The sequence below is a fragment of the Neoarius graeffei genome, chromosome 13 (genome assembly GCF_027579695.1).
Source record: "Neoarius graeffei isolate fNeoGra1 chromosome 13, fNeoGra1.pri, whole genome shotgun sequence".
Taxonomy (NCBI): domain Eukaryota; kingdom Metazoa; phylum Chordata; class Actinopteri; order Siluriformes; family Ariidae; genus Neoarius; species Neoarius graeffei.
Genome location: NC_083581.1, coordinates 26,809,921 through 26,835,878, shown reverse-complemented (window position 1 = coordinate 26,835,878; position 25,958 = coordinate 26,809,921). Strand labels below are relative to the sequence as shown.

The 25,958-nt window shown below is 41.0% G+C and overlaps 1 protein-coding gene across 2 annotated transcripts in view; it reads right to left on the bottom strand.

Moving 5' to 3' along the window:
- The window catches only part of erbb3b (erb-b2 receptor tyrosine kinase 3b), a 98,992-nt gene that overhangs the window by 56,012 nt on the left and 17,022 nt on the right, over positions 1–25,958 (bottom strand). For both annotated transcript variants that reach the window (XM_060937428.1, XM_060937427.1), the window contains exons 2-5: positions 7,422–7,573; positions 6,991–7,171; positions 208–333; positions 47–109 (exon numbers count right to left, since the gene is read on the bottom strand). In XM_060937428.1, coding sequence (XP_060793411.1) covers positions 47–109; positions 208–333; positions 6,991–7,171; positions 7,422–7,573 — 522 coding nt within the window. The remainder of the gene's footprint in view (positions 1–46; positions 110–207; positions 334–6,990; positions 7,172–7,421; positions 7,574–25,958) is intronic.

The following is a 25,958-nucleotide window of genomic DNA, read 5'->3' as shown; positions in this document are numbered from 1 at the left end:
ACATGTATATTTATAGTTGTGATGGTTTAACTGCCAATATACTCACAGATCTGACACTGATCCTTATTTGGACCCCAACAGTAACCACCACAGCCTGGATGACACAGCGCTGTGGACAAAAAGCACAAAGCCTCAATACATGTGGACAAACATTCAAACCGACAGAAGCGAAACAACCCAAGTGATGTCACTCTCAAACACACCCACCTTTTTCACCATTGTTACTGATCTCGACGCGAGCATTGTTATCTCTCACTATGTCCTGCCAGTTGATCCAGGGAGCATAGCTCAGGTACTTGTTATTAATAATCTGCACTCCTCCAACCAGGATCTCTGTAGTGCGCACAAGAAAGTAATGGAGCATTGACAAAGGTGACTTCTTTTGGTTGCAGTACTAAACTGTTGTACTAACTCACTGATCTATTTGTCCTAGCATGAGGGGTTTGTGAACCCATTGAATAACTAGAAGGGCACTTGGTGGAGTGCATACCTCTGCCAAGCCACATATTCAGATTTGCATCAGGTTGGTAAGTCTTCAACTAAGCATCTGGCATCATCTGCTAACTGATCAATGTATATGTTCTTAGGGCAACCAAGTGGTTTTTGGCCATGCAAGAGTCTCCATAGAAGGGCATCACTAACAACCTTATCTTTGCTATGCCATGAATGACTACCGTAGCTAGGCTTAGTCTTTGTTCTTGAAGAACACAAGTTACTCTTGGAAGGCTTCCACAGAGCTCTTCAATTGTAGGGTGTATTCTCCAGTCAACATTTAAGATGGCTCTTAGCATTCTCATGTATGTCCCATCTAGAGCTTTTTCTAGCTGGTGGGTCAGAGTCCATGATGTTGAGCCATACAGTAGCACAGATTCAACAGTAGATCTAAAGAACTCCCATTTCAGGTCTTTATGGAGATTCAACTTCCAAACATTGTCTAGTTTTTTCAGAGCAGTCCAAGTTTTGACTTTTCGTATCTCCATATCTTTTTAAATGTTTACGATATTACTTCTGTTTTGCACAAAACTGCAATGGAAACACAGCTAGAAGGACTTTGTAGCTGAACGAAGATCACTGGCAGACTTCCTTAGTGCAGTTGGGCACTGCATCCACCTAGAGTGAATTTGGATACAATATCTGTGACATGTAATATATTTCTATTATGATACATAATATGTGATTATATAACACCTGTGATATGTTTATATATAATAAAAAAATAAAATGATTGTGAGCTTTTGTGTCTTTTTTCATTAAGGTTGTGAGTTTTTGTCTTGTGAGCTTTTGTCTTGTGAGCTTTTGTTTGCACACCACCTGGCTCATGACTGCATGATAAACAATTAAGCAAGCTAATTAATAAAACTGAAGAACTGAACTGATATGTTATGGAGGAACAAATATAAGTAATTGCAAGAAATCTGGTCAGTTACTCAATCTAAATGTCTAGCATCATGCCTCATATTAAGGAAATGCCAGAAGAGTTGAAGGAAAAAAAACAGTAGATGTTTATCAGTCTTGAGAAGGTTATAAAGGCATTTATAAAAACCTTTGGACTCCATAAATCGACCATTAGACAAACAGTATACAAGTGGAAGGCATTCAAAACAACAGTAACCCTGCCAAGAAACCCTCCTAAAATTTCCTCCAGGGCCAGAAGGTAAACTATAAAAGAGATCTACAAGTGTCCTGAATGTCTTCTGGTGAAGCTATGCATTAACTCTATAACCAAAAGTATGTGGACATGTGAGTATTGAACACCCTGTTCCAAAACCATAGGCATTAATATTGAGTAGTTCCCCCTTGCTGATATAACAGTCTCCACTCTTTTGAGAAGGCTTTCCACTAGATTTTGCACCATGGCTGTGGGGATTTGTGCTCACTCAACCACAAAAGTACAAAAGGTTAGGTACTGATGTCCAGCAAGAAGGCCTGGTGTGAATTTAGTGTTCCTGTAGGGTTGAGGTAGGGTGAGGTTGAAGTCCTTGCACAACAAATTAGTAAGGCCCTGTCCACACGGCAACGGATTCAGGTGAATCTGATAAAATTTTTTATCGTTTCGGCCTGGCGTCCACACGGCACCGGCGTTTTGGGTGCCCTAAAACGAAATCTTTTGAGAACGGGTTCCAGAGTGAAAAAATCTGGCAACGGATTTGTTTACGATGACGTCACAACCACATGACTAGAACAAGCAGCACTCTCGCACGCATCATTCGTAACAGAAATTGAAATTGTTTACACATTAACCTGACTGACCTGCCAGACAGACAATTTACACCTGCTTTGATGAACAGAAAGTACAGCCTTTCACACAAAGCAACAGTTACCTGACTATAATGGAGGCAGAGGGGAAAAGGGTCAGAAGACCCTTCAACAGACTGTTTTGTATGAACCACTGCATTGCATTCACTTTTGTATACAGCTTTTCTTTTAAATAAACAAGTAACTGAACCATTTCTTGAATTTCATTTTTTTATTGGATAAGACTGCTTTTCAAAATGTTCACACACAATATAAAAAGTTATATAAATTATATAAAAATGCTTTTCAAAATGTTCACACACAATAAGAAAATTAAGTTATATAAAACTATGCACACTAATACAACTAATTTGTACACACAGAAGGCACGATTTCCTCGCATAGTCGCAGCCATCTTCTTCTTGTTGTTGTGTGTTTGTTCCTATGAGTGCTTCACGCCGGATAGAAGAAGGGGTTTATGCGTGTAACAGACGTTGCGTTGTGTTGTTCACCAGTCTTTTTATTCTGAAGAAATGAGACACAAATACACTGCTGAGGACGGGCTGCAAACGTCCAGTGGCATTGGCGCTTACATTTCCAAAACGAACTGAAAGAGGCCAGCGCCTCATTCCCATAACTACCTGCGCTTTTAAAGGGCCAGCGCAGAATTTCCCCACCACTACACACAATGGCAAGTGGAAAAAAATAAACCCGTTACATGCGCATGCGTCCTACTTCTTCTTCTATTGTTCTGGTGTCTCCGATGGGACCGTCTTACAGCGCACGTAGTGGTGTGGCATGTGTATTGCATCGTTTTCAGCAAGCGTTGTGTTGCCATATGGACCTGATATTTCACTGATCCGTTGCCCATGTGGACGCGATATTTTTTTTACCCGCTAAAAAAAAAATCTCGTTGCCGTTGTCGTGTGGATGTAGCCTAAGCCATATCTTTTAATGCTCCTTCCCAAGTGCAGGATGAACAGACTTAAAAACTCCTTTGTCCCTCACGCCATCAGACTGTACAACTCCTCTCTGGGGGGGGAGGAGGGGTAACAGGAGGACAGAGATGGGAAGGAGCAGTAGCCTAGCCTGACAATAAGCAATACCGGACAATGTGCAATATAAAGTGCAATATCTCTCCTGCCGCCGCCCCCCCTTCTCTCTTTCCCCCCCTTCCTCTTTTCCCCATATCTTATTCTTTTTATATTTGTATATGTAAATACTTAATTTATTTTAATTTATCTAGAAGTTTTCTCTATTTCTTTTCTTTGTTTATCTGTAATGATGCTGCTGGAATCTTAATTTCCCTGAGGGAATCCGCCCAAAGGAATCAAAAAAGTTTTATCTAATCTAATCTATCTTTACACAGCTCAGTTTGTGCACAGGGTTGGGCAAATCTTAATACTACTGCATACAATAACATTCAGAGCAATTATATGTTTCTAACTTTGTGGCAAAAGTTTGGGGGAGACCCTCATATAAGTGTTATAGTCAGGTGTCCACATACTTTTGGCCATATTGGGTAACTCAACAATAAGAAGAACCCTGAACAGAAATGGAATCTATGGAAGGTCTCCAGGAAGAAGCCTGTTCTGTCAAAAAAGAACAAAGCTGCCTGTTTGAAGTTTTCCAGAGACTGGACAAGCCTGAAGAGTTCTGGAAGTCTGTTCTATGGATAGATAAGTCCAAAACTGAACTTTTTGGGCACATCAGGAGGCTCATGTTTGGCAAAAAGCCAACACACCACCAACAAAACCTTATCCCTACTGTTAAGCATGGCATGGGGTCTGCTTTTCTTATTCTGACCCTGGTCAAATGTATATCATTGAAGGAATCACAAATTCTGAGAAATATCAAGAATTTCTGGGTGGCATGGTGGTGTAGTAGTGAGCACTGTCACCTCACAGCAAGAAGATTCTGGGTTTGAACCTTGTGACTGACTGGAGTCTTTCTGTGTAGAGTCTGCATGTTCTCCCTGTGTCTGTGTGGGTTTCCTCTGGGTGTTTTGGTTTCTTCCCACAGTCCATAGACATGCAGATTAGGTTAATTGGCTACTCTACATTACCCATAGGTGTGAATGTGAGTGTGAATGGCTGTTCATCTCTGTGGCTACGTTTACATTAGACCGTATCTGTCTCGTTTCCTTCGCGGATGCACTGTCCGTTTACATTAAACCACCTGGAAACGCCGGGAAACGGGAATCCGCCAGCGTCCACGTATTCAATCTAGATCGTATCTGGTCCGGTGCTGTGTAAACATTGAGATACGCGAATACGCTGTGCTGAGCTCTAGCTGGCGTCATCATTGGACAATGTCACTGTGACATCCACCTTCCTGATTCGCTGGCGTTGGTCATGTGACGCGACTGCTGAAAAACGGCGCGGACTTCCGCCTTGTATCACCTTTCATTAAAGAGTATAAAAGTATGAAAATACTGATGCAAATACTGCCCATTGTGTAGTTATGATTGTCTTTAGGCTTGCCATCCTTCCACTTGCAAGTGTTAAGTGATATGCGCTGGGATCACACACACAGCGGCTCAGTCCCGAAAACACTGCTAGTGTGCTTCACTCGCGCGCTCTGTGAGCTGCGCAGGGCCGGAGTGCGCACCCTCCAGAGGGCATTCGCTGTTCAGGGCGGAGTGATTTGGAGCGCAGGATGCCTGCGGAGCCGAGCGTATCCGCGTATTGGTATTGTTGTGTGCACGCGAATCGTGTATCGGTGTTGCTGTGTGCACACTAATCGTTTTAAAAACGTTAATCTGATGATCCGCTGATATGGTCTAATGTAAACATGGGCTGTGTTAGCCCTGTGATAGACTGGTGACTTGCCCAGGGTGACCTCTTGCCCGAAGTCAGCTGGGATTGACTCCAGCTCCCCCCATGACCCTGATGAATAAGTGGTATAGATAATGAATGGATGGATAGATCAAGGACCTCTTAAGAGGAATGTCAAGCCGTTGGTTTGAAAGCTCAAGTTGGGCACAAAATGGTTTCAACAGGACAACAATCCTAAACATTCAAGCAAGTCCACTTGCTTGAGTCCAAGCAAGGAAGAAGAGGATCCATGTAATGGCCAAGACCTGAATCCTGCTGAGATGCTGTGACAGGTGAGCTGGTAAAGTTTTGGAAAGAAGAGTGAGTGCTCCTCCAGGAAGATGTCAGCAACTGATAAACTGGTTATAAGTGCCACACCTTATTGACTGAAAAGGGTTCAATTACTTTTGCTCACAATAATATGTGGTGATTTGTTAAACATCACAGTTTATCACAGAACACTTTATTCAGGATGTTCATTCTATGAAATCATTGTGTCCTTTTAAGGGTGTACAAATATTCAAACATGACTGTATTTTTTTAGTATAGTAGTAGTTGTATATTTTTTATAGCCTTTTCAGAAATTCATTTAAAATTCATGAACCATGAATGGAAACTTCTAGTGACACTGAGAAGATGTGACAAGCCGAGACTGAATTATTTTTAGTAATCTCTGTGGTGGGGTTTATAGTATAAAGTGAATTGTGTAACATGTTCTGTTCCAACAACAGTGAAAGAAAGACCGCAAGGTATTTACATTTCATAATTACTCAGTTCACAGAGAGAGAAGGTGAAATGAACAGCTTGATTTTCCTAGACTTTATGCAAATTAATGGAGTCCAAAAGACCTGGTTGTTTTCACAATTCCAGACTAACATCTCTTTACTACACAGCTGCCCCTTCTTGTCTGAACACGCAATAAGCTTCAAGAGCTCTGGAAGAATGGTGTGTTTTAGAACACATACACAAACGTAAGTGTACATACAGATCAACACGTACACACCCACAGCATCCATGCACTGCAATACTAACATTCTAGTTTCAAGAATCTTCCCATGGTTCTGCTGTCATGTCCTACCGGTCTTTGTGACGACATTTTAAAACTCAAAGAATCTCATCTCATTATCTCTAGCTGCTTTATCCTGTTCTACAGGGTCGCAGGCAAGCTGGAGCCTATCCCAGCTGACTACGGGCGAAAGGCGGGGTACACCCTGGACAAGTCGCCAGGTCATCACAAGGCTGACACATAGACACAGACAACCATTCACACTCACACCTACGGTCAATTTAGAGTCACCAGTTAACCTAACCTGCATGTCTTTGGACTGTGGGGGAAACCGGAGCACCCGGAGGAAACCCATGCGGACACGGGGAGAACATGCAAACTCCGCACAGAAAGGCCCTCGCCGGCCACGGGGCTCGAACCCGGACCTTCTTGCTGTGAGGCGACAGCGCTAACCACTACACCACCGTGCCGCCCAACTCAAAGAATATTTACATTATTAATTTGTGCTTGTGTACAGTATGTTGCTCTGTGTTGCTGGCATGGACTCCACAAGTCTGTGAGCCATTTTAGATAAAATCCATCGGAGTGTCATCTGATCATATGCTTCAATAGAAGAGATTAGACATGAGGAAAATCGGACCTTTTGCACAAAGCAGTTAACATAATCAATATCACACATTTGCTTACGTTTAAATAGGGACCTACATAGAAATAGTGCAGAATCTTGAATATTAAATATTCAAGATATTGAACATTTAAATTCTTTGTTTATAATATTTCTAAATTTTAAAACCCCACTATGTAGTTAGTTTATTCTAACGAGCTAGACTCTCACTCAGCGTATAATTCACTGACATCAGCGATGCCTGACATGATTGTCTTTTCTAATCCCTTGTACCTCCATCCCGTCTGTCCCTTTCCAACTGTCCTAACCTGTGAGATGAGTGAGGCCCAGGTCCACCAGTCCATATTGGTCATCGAAGTTGAGGAAGACAGAGAGGGCCCATTCCTTATCATACAGCATGCTGCCACGGATCACTCGCAGCTGCTCCAAAGGAAGCCGGCGAAACTGGTTTGTGGCGATCAGGACGTAGCCTGTCACTTCCCGAACAGTCTGCAGGCAGAGGCGAGAGAATAAAAGAGGTGTGATGAAACACACTGGAATGTAAAACAAAAATTCTAATAAACATTAATCACTGTTTTGCCTTAAGGGAGATGTGAGTTGTGTAGTTATGGTAAGTAAAATCTTCCAAACATAAAAGGTTTAGCTTGTGCTAAGGATTTGAATGTGAACCTCTGAAATCAAAGTGATGGAATATCATAACCACTAATAAATGATGTACATGAAAAACATGTCCTCTTACTTCAAGGAAGGAGAAGTCAAAGTCTCGCTGCATCAGGGTGATTTCCAGATTGCCAATGATGATCTCACAGCCATTGTAGTGTTCCTTCAAGTTATTGTAGTGTTGTCCAGGGCTTTCTGTAAAACTAAGACCATTCTTGGTTCCTGGGCAAGCTGGCAGAGAGAGAGAGAGAAAAAAAGCATTCATACCATTCTGGCCTGCACAATAAAGTAAGGAATAACAGATGAGTTATATGTGCTGTGCTGTTATATGAAAATAGTGGGGTTTTTGTGTGTGTGTGTGTGTGTGGGTGGGTGGGTGGGTGGGTGGGTGGGGGGGGGACTGATGCAGCTACCCACATAATCCCCCATCCAACCAGTCAACCTGTAACTATAGAGACAATAATGTATTAGGATGAGTACATTAAAATTAATCAGCCAGAACTACCTGTGAAGTTTAAATACGAAAATAATGCACACCAGTCAGTTTCGAACGCTGTGGTATACAAATATTTAAACCATGGTTTTATAATTCAATTAAATAAGGTATCAAACATGATGGAGTGGTGTTATAGGAAAATAATCAACAACTGGGTGGAGTGATGTGACCTGACATGAAAGTGAAATTACATTTACCACAAAATGGAGCATTTTATTCATCTTTTTTTATTCATACTACTGCAACTTGCAAGCCCTAGCAATCATACACTACCATTCAAAAGTTTGGGGTCATCCAGACAATTTTGTGTTTTCCATGAAAAGTCACACTTTTATTTACCACCATAAGTTGTAAAATGAATAGAAAATATAGTCGAGACATTTTTCTGGCCATTTTGAGCATTTAATCGACCCCACAAATGTGATGCTCCAGAAACTCAATCTGCTCAAAGGAAGGTCAGTTTTATAGCTTCTCTAAAGAGCTCAACTGTTTTCAGCTGTGCTAACATGATTGTACAAGGGTTTTCTAATCATCCATTAGCCTTCTGAGGCAATGAGCAAACACATTGTACCATTAGAACACTGGAGTGAGAGTTGCTGGAAATGGGCCTCTATACACCTATGGAGATATTGCACCAAAAACCAGACATTTGCAGCTAGAATAGTCATTTACCACATTAGCAATGTATAGAGTGGATTTCTGATTAGTTTAAAGTGATCTTCATTGAAAAGAACAGTGCTTTTCTTTCAAAAATAAGGACATTTCAAAGTGACCCCAAACTTTTGAACGGTAGTGTAGCTAGCCAATTTGTTTTCTTCAAGCACCTACATTAGCATGCTAGCTTAGACTTATTTGATGAATTCCAGTTAAGTACATAAGACAGCACAGCTCTTTATTCCCCAACCACTGCCAACACTAACAATTTTATATTTATTAAACAACAACATATCATGCTTTTTTAAAATCCATTTATAGTTAGGTTTAATGTCGTGGAACATCCAAGAAACAAGTTCAGTATAGTATACAGTGGTGCTTGAAAGTTTGTGAACCCTTTAGAATTTTCTATATTTCTGCATAACTATGACCTAAAACATCATCAGATTTTCACACAAGTCCTAAAAGTAGACAAAGAGAACCCAGTTGAACAAATGAGACAAAAATATTATACTTGGTCATTTATTTATTGAGGAAAATTATCCAATATTACATATCTGTGAGTGGCAAAAGTATGTGAACCTTTGCTTTCAGTATCTGGTGTGACCCCCTTGTGCAGCAATAACTGCAACTAAACGTTTGCGGTAACTGTTGATCAGTCCTGCACACCGGCTTGGAGGAATTTTAGCCCATTCCTCCGTACAGAACAGCTTCAACTCTGGGATGTTGGTGGGTTTCCTCACATGAACTGCTCACATCAGGTCCTTCCACAACATTTCGATTGGATTAAGGTCAGGACTTTGACTTGGCCATTCCAAAACATTAACTTTATTCTTCTTTAACCATTCTTTGGTAGAACGACTTGTGTGCTTCGGGTCGTTGTCTTGCTGCATGACTCACCTTCTCTTGAGATTCAGTTCATGGACAGATGTCCTGACATTTTCCTTTAGAATTTGCTGGTATAATTCATTGTTCCATCAATGATGGCAAGCCGTCCTGGCCCAGATGCAGCAAAACAGGCCCAAACCATGATAATACCACCATCATGTTTCACAGATGGGATCAGGTTCTTATGCTGGAATGCAGTGTTTTCCTTTCTCCAAACATAACGCTTCTCATTTAAACCAAAAAGTTCTATTTTGGTCTCATCTGTCCACAAAACATTTTTCCAATAGCCTTCTGGCTTGTGCACGTGATCTTTAGCAAACTGCAGACGAGCAGCAATTTGGAGAGCAGTGGCTTTCTCCTTGCAACCCTGCCATGCACACCATTGTTGTTCAGTGTTCTCCTGATGGTGGACTCATGAACATTAACATTAGCCAATGTGAGAGAGGCCTTCAGTTGCTTAGAAGTTACCCTGGGGTCCTTTGTGGCCTTGCCGACTATTACACACCTTGCTCTTGGAGTGATCTTTGTTGGTCGACCACTCCTGGGGAGGGTAACAATGGTCTTGAATTTCCTCCATTTGTACACAATCTGTCTGACTGTGGATTGGTGGAGTCCAAACTCTTTAGAGATGGTTTTGTAACATTTTCCAGCCTGATGAGCATCAACAACGGTTTTTCTGAGGTCCTCAGAAATCTCCTTTGTTCGTGCCATGATATACTTCCACAAACATGTGTTGTGAAGATCAGACTTTGATAGAGCCCTGTTCTTTAAATAAAACAGGGTGCCCACTCACACCTGATTGTCATCCCATTGATTGAAAACACCTGACTCTAATTTCACCTTCAAATAAACTGCTAATCCTAGAGGTTCACATACTTTTGCCACTCACAGATATGTAATATTGGATCGTTTTCCTCAATAAATAAATGACCAAGTATAATATTTTTGTCTCATTTGTTTAACTGGGTTCTCTTTATCTACTTTTAGGACTTGTGTGAAAATCTGATGATGTTTTAGATCCTATTTATGCAGAAATATAGAAAATTCTAAAGGGTTCACAAACTTTCAAGCACCACTGTAACCAGCAGTGGCTCGTGATCATAGATTTTGCAGGGCAGCACAACCTTAATAAATGTCATAGCCTCAAGCAAAATTAAGTCGAGAGGCTATCACAATTGACTTATGCTATATGCTACTCTCTAGTGAATTTTTCGAGTAACCTTGTAATACGCAGTTGGAGATGACACATAATTCACACAAGTCATCCAGCACGCAGTCTAGTAACTCAGTTTGAGTGGTTTTACATGTACCTTTGTCTAACAGTGCTCGTGATAATATTATTAACCAGTGTAGACAGGTTTCAGCAAAACTTCCAGCCAAACTACATCTCAAAATCCACATGAAAGACTAGGAAAAAAAAACCCCGAAAAACCCTGGGAATTGGAAAAAAAGGCAACATTTTCGTGTCTTCTCAGAATTTCTCAGTGTGTGAAATACTTCCTTCCTACATTTCTTATGTACGTACATAACACCTGACAATAAAAATGGTTTGTAGACACTGTCTGCACTTACACTTTGGTTTATTGTGAAAATGTATTAGATTTATTCTGATTATTTGTTGATTATTTAATGATTATTTGCTGATTATTTGGGGAAGCCACGGCCTAATGATTACAGAAGCAGATTTGGTATCAAAAACTTCCAGTTCGAGTCCCTGGATCAGCAGGAATGGCTGAAGTGCCCTTGAGCAAGGCACCTAACCCCCAACTGCTCCCCAGGATGCTCTCGGTATGTTGTACGTCGCTCTAGAAAAGAGTGTTTGCTAAATGTCATTAATGTAATGTAACAAGATTGCTGAGTGTTTTTAAAGTACACCAATCTGGCAACCCTGCCATCAACTGTCCAGTCCACTGCTCTTTCTCCATGAGCATGGGGCAGAGAGTATCCTTGCCCCAATGGACTGCTATTAGCATTTGTCACAGTTCCCATTTTTGACCAGTAAAGTGAAATAATATCTCTAAGGAAGCTAACTGGGGCAGCGAGTGTTTCACCCTGTAATTATACAACATCTAGAAAGGCAAAAAAATTAAACGTTGGTATACCACTTTCGCTTTTTTGTCCTTTGAAGTCCATAAGCTTAGTACACCGCTCCTGTTACTAAGAAACCACTAATCTGTCCTGAAAACTTTCCTATTTCAAAAAAATAGTTTTATCAATGACCAACAGTTACACACATTTTTTAAATTATTTATTTGAATGTTTGCCATACAAGTTCCTGTGTACGTTGTTACCATTAGGAATTAATATAAGCCAGAGATTTGCAGCTGGCACAACTGTCAGAGCTGCTGTTAAAGAAAATTAATTAACATCATCTGACCAATCAGATTCAAGAATTCGGCACCGCTGTGGTATAATTATATGGTTCTTACTATGTAATGTGTAATCATTGATATGGTGCAGCATTCTATATGGTGTATTTATCATTTTAACATTTCATATTTATGGAAGGCGTCTCAAGTGCCAGTGCTTTGTAACAGTCAGTGCTAAAGCTGTAACAATAAGTTTTTCACCGGAGGAACATTTAAAGGGTGCTCTGTTTCCCCCACAGTCCAAAGACATGCAGGTTAGGTTAACTGGTGACTCTAAATTGACCGTAGGTGTGAATGTGAGTGTGAATGGTTGTCTGTGTCTATTGGCCCTTTTCCACTACCCTTTTTCAGCTCGCTTCAGCTCACTTCAGCCCGACACGGCTCGCGTTTCGACTACCAAAGAACAGCACGACTCGGCTCGCTTCAGCCCTGCTTAGCCCCTAAAACTCGCACCGTTTTGAAGTGGGGCTGAAGCGAGCCAAAGCGAGCCGAGTGAGGCTGGGGGCGTGAGCAGACACTCCCCTGTGCACTGATTGGTGAGGAGGAGTGTCCTCACATGCCCACACACGCCCCGCAAGCACGCTGGGATCTGTAAACACCGTAAACCCGGAAGAAGAATAATTACGAATTACGAGAATTTCTGAAGCCTTATGCGCCTCGCCTCATCTATACGCTCTTGCCAGTATCTGTTGGCGTTGTCGGTGACAACAAGCCACAGCACCAAGACCAGCAACACTAACGACTCCATGTTTATTGTTTACTATCCGGGTCGTGAGACTACCGCTTAAAAGCTCACTGATGTCACTGTTTGCGCTGCTTAACGACATCACATGACGTCCACCCACTTTCGCTAACTCCACCCAATGTGTCCACCCATTTCCAGCCAGCACGGTTCAGCGCGGTTGTAGTCGAAATGCAACTTCAATAGCCCCGCTCAGCTCGACTCAGCCCAACTCAGCACGGCATGGCTCAGCCCGACTCAGCCGCGTTTGTAGTGGAAAAGCGGCATATGTGTCAGCCCTGTGATGACCTGGCGACTTGTCCAGGGTGTACCCCGCCTTTCGCCCGTAGTCAGCTGGGATAGGCTCCAGCTTGCCTGCGACCCTGTAGAACAGGATAAAGCGGCTAGAGATAATGAGATGAGAGACAATTAATGAAGGGTGGTATGGTGGTGTAGTGGTTAGCACTGTTGCCTCATAGCAAGAAGGTTCTGGGTTCAAGCCCAGTGGCCGACAGGAGCCTTTCTATGTGGAGTTTGCATGTTCTTCCCGTGTCTGTGTGGGTTCCTCCGGGTGCTCCAGTTTCCCCCACAGTCCAAAGCCAAGCAGGTTAGGTTAATTGGTGGTTCTAAACTGACTGCAGGCGTGAATGCGCATGTGAATTGTTGTTTGCCTCTATGAGTTAGCCCTGCGATGACCTGGTGACTTGTCCAAGGTGTAACCTGCCTCTCACCCATAGTCAGCTGGGATAGGCTCCAGCTTGCCCGTGACCCTGCACAGGATAAGCGGTAATGGATGGATGAATTAATTTAGGGCCATGTGGCCTTAAATTCTCTGCTATTTTTTCCTGCTTCACCATGGCCCAATTCAAGATACTACATCATGCATCACGTGGTGGGCTTTCTCCGTTTGCGGAAGGCATTGTGGGATACAAATTTGAAATAGGAGAGAAAAATGGAGGATTTGAGTGTGCAAATGAAACGTGGTAGACCGACTACAGTTATGGAAAGTGAGAAGAAAAGACGTTATGTTGCGAAGGAAAGGAAACGCAGGACCAAACTAATAAATATTGGTGGTCAGCGAGCACCTCGGTGTGATCAGCTGTTCGTTTAGCAACAAAATGATGTAACTGTCAGTGCACGGTCAAAGGTAAACCTGCGTATGTGCACACGGACTTCCTCTGTCTGCTTGACTACACAAAGCAAGTGATTTCATGCACAGTAGGGAATCCCCTCAAATGAAATCACTTCCCAGCCACAGAATGGCCTGATATTTTGTGAGATATTACAGAAATAAACATATATCGCAATGACCAAATTTCAGAGGGAACTAAATTTCACTGATTTTATGAACTCAAAAGGCAGTCTTGCTTTAAGGTACAAGTGGAATAAAGCATGTTGAAAAGTGCTGACATATGAAAATAATCAACTTCATAAAGTTAACAGTCCCTGGCTTCGAGTCGGGCTGCATTGCATCACCGTGTGTGTCAACTGTTTTCTTTCAACGGCACGCCCTGTCATGTTTTACCTCTTACTTGTGCATGAATTACCGGAGCAATTACTGTATTAATAGAATTATAATTTCAATATAGAGCAAAATCATTGTGATGATCATTTTAGCCATCACATGCATCCCCATTCCCTAAACTTTATTACTTATATACATATTTTTATTCTTTACACCTTAATAAAGAAGGCACCACAGTGAGCAATCAGTGATTTATAAATAATAAATCTCTAGCATGTTCAGCAGAAATACAGGGTTAATTATAAACCCCTCTACTGAAATAGGATCTTAAAAGACCCGACAACATGAACACAGAGGACTTTAAAGCCTCTGCACGCACATCCATACACACACTCAGACACAAAGTCGGAGGCATGGCAAAGGAGAGGTCAAAGGTGAACGAGGTCACAGGAACGCTACAGGCTAACGCTGGTAGTACAAGGGCTTGTAATGTGCTTGCAGCCACGGATTCAACTGAAGAAGGAGGGCATGGAACAGCATCAATCTGCCACGGTAGAACAGCAGGGTCACTGGCTTGAGGGTGAAATTACCGCTAATTTACCATCCTCTAATCCAAGAGACCAAGGAACCATAAAAGCAGACACACTGTCACTTGCACTTTCCCTTCATCTCTCTCATTCTTTGCATCTCAGCAGAATGCTAGACAACTTAAAGATGCCTCAGCTGGGCAACCATTTCTTGTGAGTGCAACAGTGCGTTGGCGTGTGACACAGACCTTCGCGAGCGTGTACTGTGTGTTAATGACTACGTATCATGCTACTGACGTGCCGTGTGGCATTACAATAGAACAGCGCAGAAACACACACCTCATTATCAGCACATTAATAGCTACGTGACAGTCCTGAGCTTATTAGCGAGGAATTGAGGAACAAGATAAGTGCACAGGACTAGGACACGGTATGCTGCAAAGAAGAAGAATGCTTTCTGCTCTGCTTGTATTGGATTTAATGAGATTGAGGGGAAGAGCATATTACATTATTATACACATTTTGCAGTATACTATAAACTGCTATACTGTATTCACCTTGACTGAACTATTTCCAAATAGAGCTATCACTTAGGCACACTGTAAAACACGATAAGGTCACTGAGCTCAAAAATTTTATTGAAACCGATTACGTAAAAATTTTTGAGGTAAGTAACTTAAATTTTTTAAGGTAAGATTTCTTAAAAATTACAATTAAGTGTAACTATAGTGTAATTTTTAAGAAATCTTACCTTAAAAAATTTAAGTTACGTACCTCAAAAATTTTTACGTAATCGGTTTCAGTAAAATTTTTGAGCTCAGTGACCTTATCGGGTTTTACAGTGCAGTGTACAGTATATCCCTTTATACACACTCATAAATCAACATTATTGAACTTTTCAGTTATTAGTAACTGCTGTACTCGAGTCATAACATTAGATATTGCTGACTGCTCACAAATAGTTCCTGATAGTTGTTTGTATGCAAGCTCTTACTTATATGAACAACTTTCAGGTATTAAAGGAAAGATAAATCATGCTCTTAAAAGAATCTTCCAGGATTTTCCCAGCCTAATCTCTATCCACTGCACCTGTCGAGGATGTGTGATTACGACACAAGACACTCCCTATACGGAGGGAAGCACAGAAAACATGTTTACTTGAACATTAATCAATAAATATTTATGCAAATCACAGAGTTTTGTAGAACACTTTATGAAGTCTTCACTTATTCATAACTCATAACTAAGCTCTCTGTTAGTGCTGGGCGATATGACAAAAATATCGTATCACAATTCTCAATAAAATCTCTACAATACATGATATGGATCATGCTATATACTGGATAGTTTTACTAACAAACTCTCACTGTTTGACCTATTCATGTAATGTTTGCAATCAAATGTGTTTGTTCTATATTTTAAAAATAGTATAGGGGCTTTTTCACAATCATGGTTATCTTTTTGAATAACACCAACTAACTCATGCAACTAGGTCCAGTATATATATACACCGTATATATATATATATATATATATATATATATATATATATATATATATATATATATAATGCTGGAATTTCTTATACCTTATTTTACAGGGACACACCAGCCCTACCTACAGCACTAACGTCTCTTATAAGTTCTTATAAATATATATGTAAGAGTCAAATGTGGGCTCAGTTTTGACCTTGTGGTCATTTCATTTAATTCTACTTTAATTAACTCACTAAGATTGTACTGGTTAAATTCAGAATTGCATTTATTTTTTGAGCACTAACTAGGTTTTACTTTGGGATGTATACAGTACTTTCATTCACAATAGAAAGATATTTAAATGGATGTTACTTTTTTTTTTGTAAACTAATTGTCTCTGACAGGATCCTTTATCCGCCAGAAATGTCCTCTCTAGAAAACACTCACCATATGATGAGGCTGTAAATGATTTTTTAAGGAAATATTTGTCTTTTTTGAAGCAGAATACTCTGTTGTTGCACAGAAAAAAACAGGACTTGAAACAGATATTAGACACATTTGCAGCAGAGCTTCACATGTGGTTGAAATGTGAGCCCATCAAAAAGTGTCCACAAGAATTGTCTCCACTTCAGTTGTTATTACAGTTACCACCATGTACAAACATTACTGTACAGGACTTGAAAATCTATACTTAAAATCACATCCATTTCAACAGTTTTTCACTTTGTATTCCTTACTCCTTACTTGTATACCTGTAGCTCTGAAATTCTGCACAGTTAATTTCCATCTCAAAAGGTCATTTTTGACAGCAGAGAAACACAAAAATCTGAGGTTTGATTTTCGGACTATTTTGGACCCGAAATGTATACCCTGATTGTGAAACAGCCAGTATATTTTTGTTTATTATTTTAAAAACCATTTATTTAAAAGGAGATTTTGAATGTTTTAATGTTTACTTTTTTTTTCATTTTAACACTGTACATTAATCAGCTCCCTCCAATTGGTATGCAATAATAAAAAAAAGTTAAATAAAAAGATAACAATGACATCTCAGAAAAGTGTACTTAGACCTAATTTATCACAATACCAGTATTATATAGCTATATTGGCCAGCCTTACTCTGTATAGTGTGTCTCAGACCCATTGTGTATAATGTCCAAACCCATATATTTTTAAGAAAACAGTATTTTATATAGGCGGCATGGTGGTGTAGTGGTTAGCGCTGTCACTTCACAGCAAGAAGGTCCGGGTTCGTGGCCGGCGAGGGCCTTTCTGTGCGGAGTTTGCATGTTCTCCCCGTGTCCGCGTGGGTTTCCTCCGGGTGCTCCGGTTTCCCCCACAGTCCAAAGACATGCAGGTTAGGTTAACTGGTGACTCTAAATTGACCGTAGGTGTGAATGTGAGTGTGAATGGTTGTCTGTGTCTATGTGTCAGCCTTGTGATGACCTGGCGACTTGTCCAGGGTGTACCCAGCCTTTCGCCCGTAGTGAGCTGGGATAGGCTCCAGCTTGCCTGCGACCCTGTAGAACACGATAAAGCGGCTAGAGATAATGAAATGAGATGAGTATTTTATATACACTCAGATCCAAGGATTCTTCCTCAGATCATAGACATAGCTATGGGAAAGCAACCATAACCATAACTATAGTCAAACATTTGATTGTAATTTAACAACTGCACTTATTTTTTTCATCACAATTCAGTTTTGTGCGTCAAGAATACCAAATAATTTGAACCATTTTTCATTATGTTATTCTGAATATTAAAATAGACCGTGAAACACGTATATGCTTCCCAGAGACACATCTGAGGGCGTGATATGGCTGTCTGAAGGAGTAAAGAGGAGGAGCAAGGCTCTTGGCTCCATCAGACAGACATTCTTAATAAACAAAGCTCAGGATTGTCACAAAGCTATAAATGTGTACTCTGTTCATGTGTACTGGTTTTGGTGTGTGTGTGTGTGTGAATGCATGTGCATGTGTCCGCATTAGCACTGCTGAGATCATAGAAGTGCACAATAGGGTGAGTGTGAGCAGAGCAGTCTATCAACAGAGGGGGGAGGGCTGGGCAACAGGAAGAGATAGGGACACTATCTGTGAGTGACCACTCTCTCCATGCTCCCACTACTCATAATCAACACTGCAGCCTTTCTTCCTGTCCTTGCGTATAGCAGTGGCTACTCTAATATTTCACTTACAAAGCCTTGAAGTCTGCAACGCCCATAATTCACGGGTTAATGAATCACTCTGTGGGGGAGCTATTATTGGAATGAAGCCCGATGCAGGAATCTATTCTGAACATAAGGAATTTGAAAGCAACCTTTTCTTCCGTGTCATGACATGATAATCAGTAGTCTCGCTTCAACTGGCACTTTTGGCTGTTGTTCTAAGAAAACACAAGATAATTAGGCCTTTTTACCTTTTTATTTTAAACATATTTTCAATTCACTACTAGGAATTAATAATATTTACTAGGGATGTCCGATATTGGCTTTTTTGCCGATATCCGATATGCTGATATTGTCCAACTCTCAATTTTCGATTCCGATATCAGCCGATACCGATGTCGATATGTGGGTTATTTTTCCTCAGAACTAATTTAGGTAACATCACATCTCCTGTTGTGGAATTAACACAACATGCTTAATGTTATTGTGATGCCCCACTGGATGCATTCTTGAATGCAACAAGGCTTTCCAAATGTTAACATTGTCTGTGCAAAATAAGAAAAATACTTCAACTTAATTTAGGGAAAAAGTGCCATGTTTATTTTTTTTAAATTGTCTCAAACAACAGTTTGGATTACACTCTCCCTGAGATAATCTTGACAATGCCCACAACAAATAGGGCAAATTTGACTTCTTCACAAATGATAAAACATTGTACCTGAACAACTATGTGCAACATAGCAGCATCCACAGACATAATGTTGAAACAGAGCGAGCAAGTTTGTCACTGCAGCCATCCACGCTTGTTTGTACGCTTCAAGACGCAGCTTGATGAGGTCATCATCTTTGCGCCGGTAAACACTTCAGGAGCGCATAGGCACTATTTGGGTGTAACGCAAGCATTATTTTATCGGTTTTGAGGCAAAAAAAAAATCCGATAACGATATTAACAGATATTACATTTTTATGTTAATATCGGGCCGATAATATCTGTCAGCCGATAATATCGGACATCTCTAATATTTACTCTTAAGAAGGATTTACAAGAGTGGTTCTCAGATCCAGTCTTTGAGTACCTGTGGCCCATGGACGGTACAGTTTTCACCTTTGATTCACATGAACACATGAAGAGGTTTATAAATGGCTTGTGAAATAAATCACGTTTGTCAGAAAGCACGGCATTTTCCAATTCTGCAGGATCTCAAGGATTCCCTGTGTTACAGGGCTATACCATTAATCATCAATATAATTCTTATCACTATTGTTTGCTTGCTCAGAATGTTAACACCTGCAAGTGCCAAGAGGTCTCGAGTTGGTTTCAAAGCCTTCATTAGGTTGAAAAAATTAAAACACACCTATTAGAGATATAGCAAAAACTTAGGTGCAGTCACATCAACCATTTGTTACATCCTTAAAAAGTAAGGACACAGTGGTGAGCTCAGGAACATCAAAAGGCCTGTAGGACCATGGAAAAAAACTGTGGTGACAGAAGAATTCTTTCCCTAATAAAGAAAAAAAATTCATAACAGTCAGCCAGAATAGGGCGGCATGGTGGTGTAGTGGTTAGCACTGTCGCCTCATAGCAAGAAGGTCCTGAGTTCGAGCCCAGCGGCTGACGAGGGCCTTTTTGTGTGCAGTTTGCATGTTCTCCCTGTATCTGTGTGGGTTTCCTCTGGGTGATCCGGTTTCCCCCACAGTCCAAAGACATGCAGGTTAGGCTAATTGGTAGCTCTAAATTGACCACAGGTGTGAATAGTTGTTTGTCTATATGTGTTAGCCCTGCGATGACCTGGCAACTTGTCCAGGGTGTACCCCGCCTCTTGCCCATAGTCAGCTGGGATAGGCTCCAGCTTGCCTGTGATCCTGCACAGGATAATTGGCTACAGATAATGGATGGATGGATGGATGGATAGCCAGAACAGGAACAGCCTCCAGTAGGGAGGCATATGTGTGACAAAGTCAACAATCAAAAGAAAATTTCAACCAGAGTAAATACAGACAGTTTACCACAAGATACAATTCCATGGCTTAAAAAAAAAAAACAAGAAAGACAAATTTAGAGTTTGCCAAAAACATCTAAAAATGGACATGAATGTCATTACAGTATTGAGCTTTCATAGATTTCTTTGAAACTTTCATTTTCTGTGGCAGAATGACTGTACAGCATACATCTTTAATTAAAAACAACAAACAAACAAAAAAAACCCCACAAAGAAATAAGAATTTGGTGCACAAGTTTCAATTTGTTTTGGGTTTTCTGAAATCAGCACAGGGTCAAAATTATATATATATATATATATATATATATATATATATATATATATATATATATATATATACAGAGTCAAAAAATATACACACACCCTCTTAGATTATTAATTCAGTGGTACTGAAAGTTCCAAAATGTCTTTTAACTTGCCAAGGCCAAGACCTCTTAACTTCCCATTAGTGATGATGATTGACTATAGCTGGTAGCATCTCTGTGCACAACATAAAAAGATTTTGTTTGACAACATTTGTTGGACTGACCAACACACAGTACAATGGGAAAGTCCAAGGAGCTTAGTGCAGATCTGAGAAAGAGGATCACAAATTTACACAACTCAGGAATGTCTCCTGGATCCATTTCTAAACACCTGCAGATTCCAAAATCATCATTTCAAACAACTGTATGTTAGTGCGTTATTGGGAGGTGGCATCACTTTGCCAAGCTACTTTGCTGGAAGAAGACCCAAACCATGACCCTCAACTAAGAGGAATTTGGGTCACATGTCCAGGAAAAATGCAGGAACAGGCCTGCCATGAACTGAAAACTGCTAGAACACCATCTACAGTCAAGTGCATTTTACATCACAATGGATTGAGAGGCTGTCTTCCAAGAAACACATCCCTGCTCCAAAACTGACACCTTCAAACTCGACTAAAGTTTGCAGCTGGCCACATGGACAAAGAAAAAGCCTTCTGGAGGATAGTTTTATGGTCAGGTGAGACAAAAATTGAATTGTTTGGCCACAATAACCAGAGGTACAGAAGAACACTGTACCAACTGTAAAACATGGTGGTGGTAGCATCATGCTATGGGGCTGTTTTGCTGCCAGTGGAACTGGTGCACTGCACAAAGTGGATGGAATAATGAAGAAGGAGGACAACCTCAGAATTCTTCAGCATAACCTCAAACCATCAGAAATTTGGACACAATTGGGTGTTCCAACAGGATGATGACCCCAAACACACATCAAAGTTGGTTGTGGAATGGATAATATTAAGCTCTGCTGACCTCAGACCCATCAAACATATGTGGACTGTGCTAAAAAGTCAGGTCTGTACCATGAAACATACAAACTTAATTGAACTTTACTAATTCTGCCAAGAAGAGGCAGAATTATGCAACCAGAATTCTGCCAGAAGCTAATATGCAACCAGAATTCTGGCAGAAGCTTGTTGATGGCTACCAAAAGTGTCTGGTCAGGGGAGAAAGTTGCTAAGGGACATTTCACCAGAAATTAGGTGTGTTGTATGTATATTTTGACCCTGTGTTGATTTCATAAAACCCAAAATAAATGAAAACTTGTGTACCAAATTCTTTCTTTCCCCCCTTGGGTAATTCCTACACACCTCATATTAAAGCTGAAAGTCTACATTTGAGTGCATATTTATTATTTAATTTAAATTCCTGTATACTTTGGTAGGCAACAAAATAACAATGACAGTAATAATTACAATATCAATTGTAAATATTATAAATGTCTAAATATTTATAGACCTGTCTGTGTACAGCTAGTTATATATCAAACGTATAAGCTATATGATCAGTAGTGGTGAAAATAATGTTTTCTCTTTCAGAACAAAGGTATTAACAAATGTTGTGTTGGTATTTATATTGAATTTAAGATTCAGTCAGGTCAGTACCATGATTGGGTATAAAAAGAGCATCCCAGAGAGGCTGAGTCATTCAGAAATAAAGATGGGGAGGGGTTCACTACTTTGTGAAAGGCTGGGCAAATAGTGCAACAATTTAATAATAAGGTTCCTCAACCTAAAATTGCAAAGAATTTGTGGATCACATCATCTATGGTACATAATATCATTAAATGTTTCAGAGAAATTTCTGTATGCAAGGAACTGCAAAACCAACATTGGATGTCCATGATCTTTAGGCCTCAGGTGACACTATTAAAAGCAGACACATGTTTGTAATGGAAATCACCATATGGGCTCAGGAACACTTCAAAAAAACACCGTCTTTGACAACAGTTCATTGCTACATTCACAAATGCAAGTTAAAACTATATATAAACAATATCCAGAAACATCACCACCTTCTCTGGGCCCAAGCTCTTTTACGATGGACTGAGGTGAAGTGGAAAACTGTCCTGCGGGCTGATGAATTGAAATGTAAAATTCTTTTTGGAAATCATGGACACTGCATTCTCTGGACGGAGAGGGACCATCCAGCTTGTTATCAGTACACAGTTCAAAAGCCAGCATCTGTGTTGATATGGGGGCATTAATGCACATGGTAGGGGTAGCTTGCACATCTGGGAAGGCATCATTAATACTGAATGATATATACAGGTTTTGGAGCAACATGTTGCCATCCAGATGACATCTTTTTCAGGGAAGGCCTTCCTTCTTTCAGCAAGACAATGCCAAACTGCTTTCTGCACATATTGAAACTGCATGGCTTTTTAGTAAAAGAGTCAGGGTGCTAAACTGGCCTGCCTACAGTCTAGACCTGTCTCCCATTTAAAACATTTGGCACATTATGAAGTGCAAAATACGACAAAGGAGACCCCAAACTGTTGAGCAACTGAAATTGTGTATCAGGCAAAATTGGGACAGCATACAGTATCACTTTCAAAACTACAGCAATCGGTCTCCTCAGTTCCCAAACATTTACAGAATGTTAAAAGTAGAGGTGATGCAACACAGTGATAAACATGCACCTGTCCCAACTTTTTTGAAACATGTTGCGTGCATCAAATTCAAAATGAGCATATATTTTTCATACATCAATAAAATTTCTCATTTTCAACATTTGATATGTTGTATTTGTATAATTGAAATTTAGTGTTTCCATGATTTGTGAATCATTGCATTCTGTTTTTATTTTACACAGCATCCCAACTTTTTGGAATTGGGGTTTTATCTATATATCACAAGTGAGCAAAGTGAATGAGTGAAATATTTTTCAACAAGAAAAGATAAAATTCATATCTTCGCACCACCATGTAATGTTCTTTATATTAAATGGACACATCCACAAAAAATATCCAGAAGTTAATAAAAAGAATTTTAATTTTGAACCAGTTCAATATTTTGACAATGCACGTCTAGTCAGCAGGAAAACACTGGGAGTGACATCATCTCATCTCATCTCATTATCTCTAGCCGCTTTATCCTGTTCTGCAGGGTCCCAGGCAAGCTGGAGCCTATCCCAGCTGACTACGGGCGAGAGGCGGGGTACACCCTGGACAAGTCGTCAGGTCATCACAGGGCTGACACATAGACACAGACAACCATTCACACTCACACCTACGGTCAATTTAGAGTCACCAGTTAACCTAACCTGCATGTCTTTGGACTGTGGGGGAAACCGGAGCACCCGGAGGAAACCCATGCAGACACGGGGAGAACATGCAAACTCCGCACAGAAAGGCCCTCGCTGGCCACGGGGCTCGAACCCGGACCTTCTTGCTGTGAGGCGACAGCGGTAACCACTACACCACCGTGCCGCCCCGGAGTGACATCATCGGAGTGAAATATCGGGAATTATACAAATAGGACACTTTTTCAGTGGAATAAAAACATGTATTCTATTCCCTTCTCGTGAGCTTCATTAGTTTGGTCCGATAGCATGCAATATTGTTAGCATATCGCTTATCCTACGTGTATTACGTCACTCTACCCAGTGGAGAATGAGCTTTGAATATGGTTTACGATATTGCATGTGTCAGTAATGGTGCTGAAAACATGCGTTCGAAGCAGCCTCCTAACATAGCTGTTCCGGAATACAAACCCCAAGAGTCACAGCGCCCTCTGTCACCTGATTACTAACTACATCACCTGCATCTCATTCAGCCATTACCCCCTTGCCTATATAAGCTCAGCTCTCACTCCATGTAGTCGTGAAGTATAGTTCAGTGTTCCCTACTAACATACCAAGCCGTTTGATTTCCGCCTGTTTCTCAGTGTTTGACCAGTATTTCTGTTTCATCTCGACCTCGCTTTATTGCTTTATCTATGTTGTCCTGTTCGCTGATTGCTCAACCCTTGCTTATTTCCTGACTTTGTTTCCTGCACGTCGATTTAGCTTAGTCTGCAGTTTGCTCAGCCCCAGTCTCCTCTGCATCCGTAAGTGCCTGCACTCCGGCAGGATACTTCGCCACCGATGGATGCAGCAGAGGAGTCGAAGCAGACTGCACTCAATGCTCAGGGACACTTGTTGGGATAACATCAGCAGATGCTTTGCGATCTAAACACCAGGATAGCTCAGCTTGCTGCTGTCATGTCACAGGCCTTCTCACCGCACCCCACAGCTCCCAATGCCACAGCGCAGTTCATTCCTCTACCAGAGAAGTTTTCGGGTGAAGTATCACAATGTAAAGGATTTCTTCTCCAATGCTCCTTGAATTTTGCTTCACTCTCTGTGGTCTTGGAGGAACAGAAGATCGCCAAATTCCTCACCTTCCTCATGGGCAAAGCTCTAAAGTGGCCAGTCCTGTGTGGTGATGTGGCGGTGAATCTACCACGCCCTATAATCACTTCTTAGAACTTTTAAAAAGAATGTTTGTTTGATCACAAACCCAAGGGAACTGAGGCTGGAGAGAACCTCCTATCCATTAAACAGGGGGATAGAAGAGTTGCTGAGTATGCCCTAGATTTCTGCACACTAGCTGCCAGCAGTGGATGGAATGAACCAGTGTTAAAAGCCAGGTTTCGCCAGGGACTGTGTCCAGAGGTACTAAGTGAACTAGCCTGCCATGACAAACACCTGTCCCTCAACACCCTCAATGACCTAGCGATTTGCCTAGATCATCTAATATCCAACTGACCCTTAATGTCACAATCCACCTCTCCAGTTCATGTCACGGATGTGTCAATGCCCATGGACATTTCTCTTACATGATTACAGCAATCATAATGAGAAAGAAGATGGAAGGAAGGTCTGTGTTTCTATTGCGGTGAATCCAACCACCTAATCACTAAATGCTCTGTCCACCTGCCTAGAGGAGCTCCTGCCCACCAAGTATGCAATCCACCCAGCCCGGTGAATCCTGTGATTAGCCCTAAGACCCAATCTCTTAAATTACCAGTACTATTGAAATTGTCAGACGCTACCCATGTCCTCTCTGCATTCATAGACTCAGGGGCAGGAGGGAATCTTATCAACTGTGCAGAAGTCTAAAGATTCAACCTGTCCACAGAATCCCTACAGGGACTGCTCAAAATAAGTACCATCAATGGGGGTCCCATTAGGGACTGTGGGACTGATCACCACAGGCACAGCTCCTCTTCAGATTCTGGTGGGGGCCCTCTGTTCCAAACACATTTCCCTGCTCATCACCAAAGCAGCTCATCATGACATCATTTTAGGGTACCCCTGGCTTCAACTCTATGACCCCTTAATCTCCTGGCAGATAAAGGACATTATGCAATGGTCTACTAAAACAACCCTCGCTTGTTTCCTGACTTTGTTTCCTGAACTGCGATTTGGCTTAGTCTGCAGTTCGTTCATCCCCGGTCTCCCCTGCGCCTGCATCCATAAGTGCCTGCACTCTGACAGCATGGTTGTCAAGACAACAGGATGTCACACATCGGAGCTGATGCGAATATTCAATGAGAAAGTTTTCT